Source organism: Hordeum vulgare, chromosome 4H (genome assembly GCF_904849725.1).
Source record: "Hordeum vulgare subsp. vulgare chromosome 4H, MorexV3_pseudomolecules_assembly, whole genome shotgun sequence".
NCBI classification, from domain to species: domain Eukaryota; kingdom Viridiplantae; phylum Streptophyta; class Magnoliopsida; order Poales; family Poaceae; genus Hordeum; species Hordeum vulgare.
Window position 1 is genome coordinate 594,479,120 of NC_058521.1, and position 11,230 is coordinate 594,490,349.

The 11,230-nt window shown below is 46.0% G+C and overlaps 1 protein-coding gene across 1 annotated transcript; it reads right to left on the reverse strand.

Annotated features, from left to right (window-relative positions):
- Nucleotides 1-478: 478 nt before the first annotated feature.
- Nucleotides 479-2,913, reverse strand: LOC123449877 (SUMO-conjugating enzyme SCE1-like). The gene is made up of 5 exons (XM_045127234.1): nucleotides 2,735-2,913; nucleotides 2,557-2,640; nucleotides 1,164-1,316; nucleotides 967-1,080; nucleotides 479-847 (listed from the first exon to the last, which is right to left on the reverse strand). Exons 1-5 carry the CDS (start codon nucleotides 2,804-2,806, stop codon nucleotides 785-787), a joined length of 486 nt encoding a protein of 161 aa, XP_044983169.1. The 5' UTR covers nucleotides 2,807-2,913; the 3' UTR covers nucleotides 479-784.
- Between the last annotated feature and the right edge of the window lie 8,317 nt (nucleotides 2,914-11,230).

Genomic DNA, 11,230 nt, shown 5'->3' on the forward strand with positions numbered 1-11,230 from the left:
ATCATGGTTTTCGATCCTGTTTTCCATATAAACCGGCTCATTTCTTCAACGCCTCATTTCATGAACGGCCTGAAGATAAACCCCAGACGTGCATCCATCGTCATCATAGAAGAAAAAGAAAACAGGATTTGTTATCAAAAAGGGGAGTGGACTGAAAGAAGCATCACCATGGCTTTGAGCTTAGGTCCGGCAACAACAGCTTGGCTAGCAGAGCACGCCGAGGTCAGGAAACAAACCAGCCAAAATGGCAGACACTCCGGCTGCCATGGATAGAGAAAAGAAGATCAGAAGGGGGGAGGAAAGCAGCAAAGATGATATAGATGCCAAGCAATGGATCTATGCACGCTGCGGCGAGAGAGGGAACAGAGCAAGAGACTGTAGGACGGAACTGGCAGGACACCAGGCTTTGTAAACATACCTGTGGCTGTAGGATACAGATTAGGAAATTGACAAAAACATGGCACATGGCAAAATGTTATGATGCAGCCAACAGTCAACTTCTTTATCATTTAGAATCAACTAATAACACACACGACAATCGACTTCATACGGAAATTAGTCCACGAAACAAGCACTCCAGCAGTTCAGGAATCACCATTATGCGACCCAATTACAACCAACACGGATCTTAAGCCCAGATTGGTCCAAAATGACTGAATACTTCTCAAGGGACCCTTCTTGGGTCTAACTCCATATATGCTGAGGCATTCATCTTAGATCTACTACCAGGAACTATGCGGAGGATGTGCAGAGCATGGATCATTACGCTTGCCAATCCTTCCTCTCAGACCAATGCGGGATACTGCTTTGCCTGCACCCGAACACGCCTCTTGTATTCAACTAGATCCTGCAATCATATACCGGCAAGGTGTGTTACTACAAGACCATATGTGAACTAGTTTTAGGAAGCGCAGTCGGACTACCAGTACACATTAGCTGGACCCTGGCTGGTCACTTTTGACTAACCTGGATATACAGGTGGTAACCATCAGTCTGGGCAGGGTCAGCAGGATTCGGCAGATCAAGCAGGTCCTGAATTCCAACAAGGATTTGCTTCACAGTAATAGCAGGTCTCCAGCCCTGAGAGGAAGCAATCAAACGGTTAAACCAAGCTATCAAATCTTGCACTAAAAAAAACTAACATAGGTGGTTGGCAGGCTTACACTGTCCTCATTGAGGATTGAAAGGCAGACTGTTCCTGAGGGATAGACATTCGGGTGGAAGAAATTTGTGGGGAACTTGCACTTGGGAGGCTTGCTAGGGTAATCCTCAGAGAAATGAAGGGTGAGAGGGTAGTTTCCACCTTCCCAATCAGTCTGCACAACAAGAGATGGGAACGATTAAAGCTGAGCCAAGTTATGACCAACAGTTTACAATTCTACCATAAACAGAGAAGCGACAAATTCAGAACATGGCTGTAAGGCTATGAGAATATGCAATAATTCAATAACACAACGTAAACCAAAGTACTAAGCCACCAACTGCATCCAACACAGGATGAGGTTAAGGAAAAAATAACTTTGATCATTAACAAAGAATATACATATTTTTACCCGGTCAATTTATATTCATTGTTGACACTAGACACCTCACATGGTTGCCACCAGAGAACAAGCAGGCGGATAGAATTAAGTGGCTAGCAGGAATCCAGGGTTTGAAGATTTTGTAACCATATGGTACAGTGACTGGAGATATCCTAAAACAACAGGACACCTATGCAGCGACTTAGCTGGGTAGAAAACTGAACTAGCACAAAATCAGTGGGTAATTCAGGTGAAGTTCAGGGTACAGTCAATTTAACACCATCTCAAACTTCCATTTCTGCAATGAACACTCCTTTTAAAGCATATATCCTAACTGTGTACAAAGTTGTGCCTAAACTCCAGGTTGAAGATTTTGAAAGCATACAGTAGGGCTATTGCAGGCATGCTAACACTACTTCACGGGGGGGCTGATAGTGACTTCAGTTAGGTAAGTCGATGACAGAGGTTGCAGAAGTCCCCTTGCAATTGAAGTTGTGCGTACTACAAATATAGGAAAAAAATCTACCTGCCGATCAACATTTACTTGATGATTACCAATGTCTATACAGTAGTTGCAGGAAGCCTGGAACGAAAACTACTTCCATGTACTAAGATAACACTGTAGAGGTTTATAGATAAACCAGTAGCAGCTAGTACATACACTGTAGATAGCAACAGTTAGACCAGCACTAAAATGGTAACAATCCTCGGGCATACTAAAACTAAAAGCATGAAGAAACCACCACCACAGGAATGCAATTGAAGTGCCTAAGAAACTAAACAAACACTAATCTGCGAGAAGGAAATGAAACCAAAAAGGTCTGTATCCCTCTCCAGTTGAGGAGTCACGCCGCGGCACGCTCTAGTAACTCGATCCATGGGACGAGATCTGATCAGGCAAGGTGCGGGCAGCTAACGGGAAACAACCAGAGCTAAGCACCGTGATCTAGTCTAGGATCAAGCGAGAGGACCGTATCAATCAATCACTCGGCGCAGAGCGGAGAGGCGGAGGCGGGGGCGGGGCGGAGCTTACCCCTTGCTTGCCGGGGATGGTGCAGTGCCAGACCATGAGGTTGACCGTGCCGTCGCCCAGCGTCTCCGGCTTGGCGACGAAGCCCTGCGGAAACAGATCAGGAACACCAACCGGTCGAAACAACGGGTGAGGCGAGGCGGGGAGCGAAATCGAGAGAGGGAGGGAGGGGGGGGCGTACGTGGGGGTGGTTCTTCCGCCATGCCTTGCGCTCCTCCGCGAGGCGGCCGCGCGCGATCCCCCCGGACGACATGGCTACGGCGACGGCGACGGCGGCGGCGGAAGACGACGGTGGGTGTGGGGTTTGGGGTCGGCCGAAGTCAAGCGTGACGGATGGGAGCGGGCGGTCGTCCCCCGTATTTATTTCGTCTCACCCTCCGGTGGGCCCGGGCCTGTCAGCGGGCGGGGCACGCGAGGCGGCGTGGGCCATGACGCTGCGACGTCGGGGCCCGCCCCGTTTCGTTTCCGTAGGTTGTACGCGACGAATTTATTTCCCTTTTACTAGTACTTTTTTTTGTTCCTCCGTGAAGGAGATGTTTTTGGGGCATTGGATTCGCGACGGCCGACGGCGACGGATCACGGACGCGGTCGGTCGCGCACCCGGGGGGTCAACGTTTGGTTGGGAGTGCGGTACAGCTGGGCGAGATGGGAGGGGCCCGCCCGACGTGAAAGAAAGAAAGAAAAGGCCGGAGGGGATGAGATCGGCGGGCTCGCGTGGGTCGCCGGCCCTCGTTTTCCGCGAACGGGCCCCCACGGGAACGGGATTCTGTCCTTCGGCCTCCGTCCGTGCGCGCGGTTGCGGGAGGATGAGGAAGCGAAATTGAGTTCGACCTCTTCGGGGCTTTTTCGCTGTTTAATTCTTAATCTGAAACTATAATATAGTATGGAATGAACTTTGTACGAAATTATTTCATGATCCGATCTTTCTAGAAACATCAAAACCTGTGACGTTGTTGCTGCATGTAAAAAACGTCAATCAACTATGACGTTTATGCTCCATATTTACACGTCTAACCAGCTCGCGTTGTAATCCACATAGAAACGCCAGCGGCTATGGCGTTGCTACCCAAACGCCAGTGGCTCTCGCGTTGCCACCCATCAGGCCTCTTGGATTCACGCTGCATCGTCCCGTCCGTTTCGCTCCATTTGGAGGCAGCTAGATAGCTATGCTCACTGTTGCTGTTGTCTTTAGATGCGAGCGAATGCATGGCCTTTTTTCTTAATCTTAGTCGACTAAGGTGGTGTTTCTTTATCTAGGAATTAGACTAAAAAGTCCCTTTTAATTCCTAGGTAAAGAAACATGAGGGACTTTTTTTAAGGAACTAGAAAAAGTCTCTATTAAAGGGATTTTTTTTTAGTCTCTGGAACTAAAAAAGGTCTAGTTCCATGAAAAGAAACACCACCTAACATTGTGTGCAGCGCACTAGCCAGACAGCTGCAGCTGTGTACAGTGCGTGCATGTCGAGAATTGTTGGCTGATTGTCGCTTTTCACCGCTTCGACCGGATTACTGCATGCATGTCCATTTCTGCTTCCATCGTTTTTGACTGCATGGATGTCCATTTCTGCTCTGCCTCCTGTTAATTGCAGCAGCCTCTCTTAATGGACCATAATGGGGAGTAACATATAGTAATATCATGCATATGATATTATTGCATGATATTATCGTCATAATGCATAGTATCATAAACTAGTATCATAGATAACTTTATTTATGAACATACATGGCACATAGTAGCATAGCATTTAACATGTTACGGTATCTATCTATGTTACTCTAACCTTCTCTCTTCTTTAATTATCTGACACATCAGCATGTTTGCTAGTCCCAAGTACATGTTACTACCTAAGTTACTCCCACTATGGCCAGCCTTACTAAATCTCAAACGCTAGGTACGTTGGCGTTGGAGTAAGCAGTGGAAACACCATTATTTGTGGCGTTTCTTGCTTTGTCAGAGACACGAGCTAGTTAGGCGTTTGAGTGTGGAGCAGAAACGTCAGGCTAGACTGACGTTTCTACATGCATCAGTAACGTCATGGGATGTGGTGTTTCTAAAAAGGTCAGATCGTGAAATAATTTCAGATGAAGTTCATTATGTGCTATACTTTACCAATAGGAGTCGCGTACCTCGTTCTCAGGACACGACGGATGAGCGATGGTTACCACACCAAACGCCGAGTTGCCCCGGGTAGTGTTAATAAGCTGCTCTATTTTGGACCAACACTCATGAGGAGCACTGGTCCGGGGGTTGATTAAATTATCCTCGGGGCCCGGGAAGTCCCTATGCAATTTTATTAGGTGATTAGGCAAATGTAGTACCAAAGTTGGGCATTACCAGACCAGCTTTTATCTAAAACGAATTATCAAGGGGGTCCCCATAACAACCCCGATCGTGTTAGGAGCGCTCATTTATGGAACATAACACCGGTAGCCGGAAACTAAGGGGGCAAAGGTGGAACAAAACACCAGGGTAGAAAAGGGCCGAGCCTTCCACCTTTTACCAAGTATATAGGTCCATTAAATTAAATAGCATTAATATGGTGGTATAAGAAGGAACCCATGTTAACACATGGAAGCAACTGCACCTGCAACTAGCAACGCTATCAACAGGGTTAAGCAAGCAGTAACATAGCCAATCAGTGGTTTGCTAGGTTGAACATGTTGAAGGTTTACATGGCATTGTTGAGAGGCTGATAGCTAACATGTGGTAGGCAACGAGACATAATGATAGAAACGGTAACTAGCATGGCAATGATAGTAATGGTATCTGGGGGAAAATGGTCATCTTGCCTGAGAACCCGCTTGGAAGAAGAATGACTCCGTGAAGCAGACGAACCGACATGGTCGAACGGATCCTCACTTTCCGACACGCTTGTGGAACTCTATCGAGGCGAAGCAAACCAGAAACACAAATCAACACACGATATTCACCACATGATGCATAACACATATGATGCATGAACAGCTGAATACATGCAAGACACGGCAAGACAATTCACACAATCAAATACTACACATTAAGTGAAGTCCAATATGCAACAAACTCCACATATGAATTATTTAGTTCACTCCCGGTTATTTACACGGCAATATTAATGTTGTCAAACATGCAAGAGGTGAAGCGGAAATTAAACTACATATCTAGACATTTTAAATGAGGTCGGAAATGTCATATAGCACCTCCGAAACGACCTCACAAGTTAATTTACAATTCTGTCCAGATCTGAACTAATGCATTTAATTGATTGTTAAACAGAAAAACAAATAGGTTCACGTGATTCTATGCGTCATTTCAAGCAACCTACACATAAAGAATATCTCCAACGGAGCTACGGTTCAAAAGATACAAGCACCGCAAGATAAGATGGCATGAATGCAATATGTGTGCAACGACGCCTACGAGTACTTCAAAACATACAACCAACAAGAGGAAATGAAACTACACGAGATTCTAAGCAAGTTCCATATAGGACACGATCAAATCGGAGCTACGGATCAAAAACTACGAGCAAAACAAGAAATCACTACAATCTGCCAAAATCAGCCACATAGCATTTTCTACACCCCACAACCACAACTACGGCTAATCAACTCCGATATGCTCCAGCAAGGCATGACACGGAAGAGGGCAAGAAGAACTACTACAAACAACTAACAACAACTAGCATGGCAGCAAGGAGCACTAGGGAAAGAAGACACAAAATGGCATCTCACACACTATTTCAGACTTAGTGAAAATTACACCTCATCAAAGTGCAGTTTTCGATCTGAAGCAATATTGACAGCAGCAAAACCTATAGCTACAGGACTCCAAATGACATGAAAATTTACAGCATGCTAGATAAACACAAGGGGTACAACTAACTCCATTGGACCAACCCCAAAAAAGCTACAGTTCACAAGATACAAGCAAGACAAGACAGCAACAAAATATAACAGAACTCAGACTTAGAAATATTTCAGCACGTCCAAAACAGCATTATTTCTAGCAACTTGAGGGCAATCAAAACACCCCTAAACATGCATTTCTATTGCAACTAAAAATACCAAGGGCTAGTCTAAACATCTAAGAAGAACTCCCTAGTTGACAACTAATTCAAACGAGGCACGGAATAAATCCTACGAATTAAACAAAAGGGCATCGCGACAAAATATCGCGCGAACTAACTTACTTAAAAGCTAAAACTAATTGCACAGATTTTCTGCCCCGGAAACATATAATATATGTGGGGTTGCAACACAAAATAAAGCCACACATAAATGCGAGAAAAATAACCTATACACGGGAAAATAATCTACCGGCAATCCCTACACGCAAAAATACAAATGACCGCTCTAAAATACATGGAAAAATAGTCCCTAAAACATAGGAATTTTATCTAAGGCATACGGGCTATCCGGACACCGCGAAAAATATTACGGGACGCAAACAAAATAGGACAGCACGCTAAACTAGGTGTTAGGCACTCTAAACGACGTCAAACAAACATGCAAGTAGCGCCAACGTATTTTACGCGCAAAACTACGCCAAAACAATATAAAATACGCCTCGTTCCGACTTACGGGTAAAAAGATGCGGACGTTTTAAATATCTAATAAATCCGGAAATTAACTAATTCGAAAAACCCTAAAAAATACTATCGGGCCGAATCCTTGCACTGGACCTAAACGGGCACGGAGCGCAATATAGAACAATGCGCGTGTGGCGCAATATAGAGGCTGAGGGTCTCACCTTGGGCTTGGGTCAACGACCCAGGTAGGAGGCCGAGGTGGGGCTGAGGCTTGGTCGGCGGGGCGCTCCTCGGCCAGGGAGACGCGGGCCGAGGGAGGGAGGCGCTGGCTTGGGCGGTCAACGCGCTGGGGCTGGGCTCCCGAAGGAGGCGCGCGGGACCTCCTTGCGCTGGCCCACACGGGCGAGGTGGTCAACGGGGCGCTGAACGAGGAGCTCCCTCGTCTCGGTCCAGATCGGGACCGAGGCGAGGCGGCGGAGGCTGGGGCGAGCGCCGGCGGGCAGGGCCGGGCGAGGTCCTGCGACGACGGGGGCGGCCGGATCCGGACTGGACCGGACCGGGGCGAGGCGCTGAGCGGCGGCGGCGGCCACCGGCGAGGAGATGGCGGGATCCAGGAGCTCCAGCGAGGTCCGACGGCCGGGTGCGGGCGACGGCTCGTCGACGGGGCAGCAAAGCTCCTACGGCGGCGATGGTCCGGCGACGGGGCCGCTCCGACGTGGGCTGTCCGATGCAAGAGGCACGGGAGGCGGCGCTCGGGAGCGGGTGCGGCGGCGCGGTTGCCTGGCTAGCTCGGGCACCGGATGGGCTCGGGCGGGCCCAATGCGGGCTGGAGCGGGCCGGCGGCGGCTGGAAGAAGAGAGGAGGTGGGAGGAAGCTGCGGGCACGGAAAACGAGGGGGTTTTAGGGTTTCCTAAAAATTAGGGGAGGCCTATTTATAACAAATGAGGGGCTAGGTTTATCCGAATCCGGCCTCGTTTTCGCCCACACGATCGTAACCGAACGCACTCGAACGCGGGGTCAGCTAAATGACCGCGTAGAGTAGGCTAGCCGGGGAAGAGAGGGAAATGGTGCGGTGCGGCGCGGCGACGAATTTTAAAACACCGACAAACGTCCGACGGTAGACCGAATACGGTCGACCGTTCGGGTACCAGACGGACTCCGATCGTGACGAAATTCGACAGGTGGCCTAGCCATATCTAATTACGACCGCATGCCAAGTTTCACCCCGATCAGAGAAAGTTTTACGCGCACTTTTAAAACAGGGTTCGAACGATGACGCGGGCGCGTGCGTGTGTGGTCGGGCTCAGAACGGACAACGACTAGAACCGACAACTAACAACGGATGCAAGTTTTGAAAACTGGCAGCAACGGAGATGCCGATGCAATGCAGGTGATGTGAATGATGCGATGATGATGCGACAAAATAAAATAGACACGCGACGAAAACGGAAAGGAAAGGGAATCTTCTGGAACGTCGGCATCGGGCTGTCACATCTACGGGCACATAATTCCTATTTGCAACAATAAGAACATAATTAATCCTTCCCGTAGGTTTCTTAATTGTAGAACCCACTAGATGCAAATTTAAAGAGCAATCATCGAATTCACGGAATCCTAGCACATCACATAAAGTTTTTGGAATCGTGGAAACGCTAGCTCCCAAATCACACAAAGTATGGCACTCAAAATCTTTAATTTTCATTTTAATAGTAGGTTCCCACTCATCATAAAGCTTTTTCTAGGTATAGAAACTTCCAACTCAAGTTTTTCTTCAAAAGATTTCATCATAGCATCCACAATATGTTTAGTAAAAGGTTTATTTTGATTATAAGCATGCGGAGAATTCAACATGAATTGCAACAAGGAAACACAATCAATCAAAGAACAACTATCATAGTTAAAGTCCTTGAAATCCAAAAGAGTGGGTTAATTGCTATTTAAAGTTTTGACCTCTTCAATCCCACCTTTATCAATCTTAGCATTAAGATCTATAAACTCTGAATCATTGGGACGCCTTTTAACTAAAGTTGACTCATCTCAAGATTTATACTAGAAAACAAAGATTCAATAGGAGTCACATCAATCACTTTAAGATCTTCATCATTATTATCACGAGAAAACACCTTTTCAAGCCATTCACGCTTAGCACGTATTCTAGCGGTTCTTTCCTTACACTCATCAATAAAAATTCTCATAGATTTTAAAGACTCATTAATATCATGCTTGGGTGGAATAGATCTAATTTTCAAAGAATCAATCTCAAGAGAAATTCTATCAACGTTCCTAGCCAAATCATCAATCTTGAACAATTTCTCTTCAATCATAGCATTGAAACCTTTTTGAGACCTAATGAATTCTTTAATATTATTCTCAAGATCAGAGGACATCTTATTATAATTTTCATAATAATTGTTGTAGGAATTACCATACTTGTTAGAGGAATTACTAGGAAACGGCCTATGATTGAAATTACCTCTATACGCCTTATTGCCATAATTGTTCCTACCAACAAAATTCACATCCATAGATTCATTATTATTTCCAATCAAAGAAGACAAAGGCATATAATTGGGATCAATAGGAGCACTCTTACTACCAAAAATTGTCATCACTTCATGCATCTTTCCACTCAAAGTATTTATTTCTTCAATAGCGTGCACTTTTTTACTAGTAGGAGATCTTTCAGTATGCCACTGAGAGTAATTTGCCATAATATTATCTAGGAGTTTATTAGCTTCTGCTAATGTGATTTCCATAAAAGTACCACCCGCGGCGGAATCTAAAAGATTTCTAGAAGGAAAATTCAATCCCGCATAAAAAAATTGTATAATCATCCATAAACTCAAACTATGCGCGTGGCAATTCCTAATCATTAGTTTCATCCTCTCCCAAGATTGTAAAACATGGTCCTACGGCAACAGACAACAGCGCTAGAAATTGGCACGTTGACGGAGACTGGGCTTGCGTTGGTTTTTCCCTTGAAGAGGAAAGGGTGATGCAGCACGGGAGCAGTAAGTATTTCCCTCAGTTTGAGAACCAAGGTATCAATCCAGTAGGAGAATCTCGTCAAGTCGAGAGTACCTGCGCAAACACAAAAGAGCTTGCACCCAACGCTATAAAGGGGTTGTCAGTCCCTTCAAGATTGATTGCAAGGTGAGATCTGAAGGCGGAAAGTGCAACGAAGTAAAAGAGTAAGGCTGAAAATATGGTGTGAAGTAGACCCGGGGGCCATAGTGTTCACTAGAGACTACTCTCAAAATAGCAAATATTACTGTGGGTGAACAAATTACTGTCGAGCAATTGATAGAACCGTGCAAAGTCATGACGATATCTAAATGATCATACATATAGGCATCACGTCCGAGACAAGTAGACCGATACTTTCTGCATCTACTACTATTACTCCACACATCGAGCGCTATCCAGCATGCATCTAGTGTATTGAGTTCATGACGAACAGAGTAACGCCTTAAGCAAGATGACTTGATGTAGAGGGATAAACTCAAACTAATGATGAAAACCCCATCTTTTTACCCTTGATGGCAACAACACGATGCGTGCCTCGCTACCCCTTCTGTCACTGGGTGAGGTCACCGCACGGTATGAACCCAAAACCAAGCACTTCTCCCATTGCAAGAGTCATAGATCAAGTTGGCCAAACAAAACCCACAACTCGAAGAGAATTACAAGGATATGAAATCATGCATATAAGAGATCAGAAGAAACTCAAATAAGATTCATAGATAATCTGATCATAAATCCACAATTCATCGGATCTCGACAAACACACCGCAAAAGAAGATTACATCGGATAGATCTCCATGAAGATCATGGAGAACTTTGTATTGAAGATCCAGGAGAGAGAAGAAGCCATCTAGCTACTAGTTATGGACCCGTAGGTCTATGGTGAACTACTCACGCATCATCGGAGAGGTCATGGTGTTGATGAAGAAGCCATCCGTATCCGAATCCCCCCTCTGGCAGGGCATCAGAACGTGCCCCATATGGGATCTTGCGGAGACCAAAGCTTGCGGCGGCGAAAAAGTATTTTCGTTGATCTCCTCATTTTTTTGGGATTTTAGGGGATATATAGGCGAAAGACCTAGGGCAGGGGAGGCCCATGGAGCCCACAAGCCTGGGAGGCGCGGGTCCCCCTGGTCGCGCCA

Coding starts and splice junctions, on each gene's coding strand:
- LOC123449877 (XM_045127234.1), bottom strand. CDS start 2,806: ATGTCGTCCGGGGGGATCGCGCGCGGCCGCCTCGCGGAGGAGCGCAAG. Junction 2,641..2,734: donor GGCGGAAGAACCACCCCCAC/GTACGCCCCCCC, acceptor CTGTTTCCGCAG/GGCTTCGTCGCCAAGCCGGA. Junction 1,081..1,163: donor CAATCCTCAATGAGGACAGT/GTAAGCCTGCCA, acceptor GCTTCCTCTCAG/GGCTGGAGACCTGCTATTAC.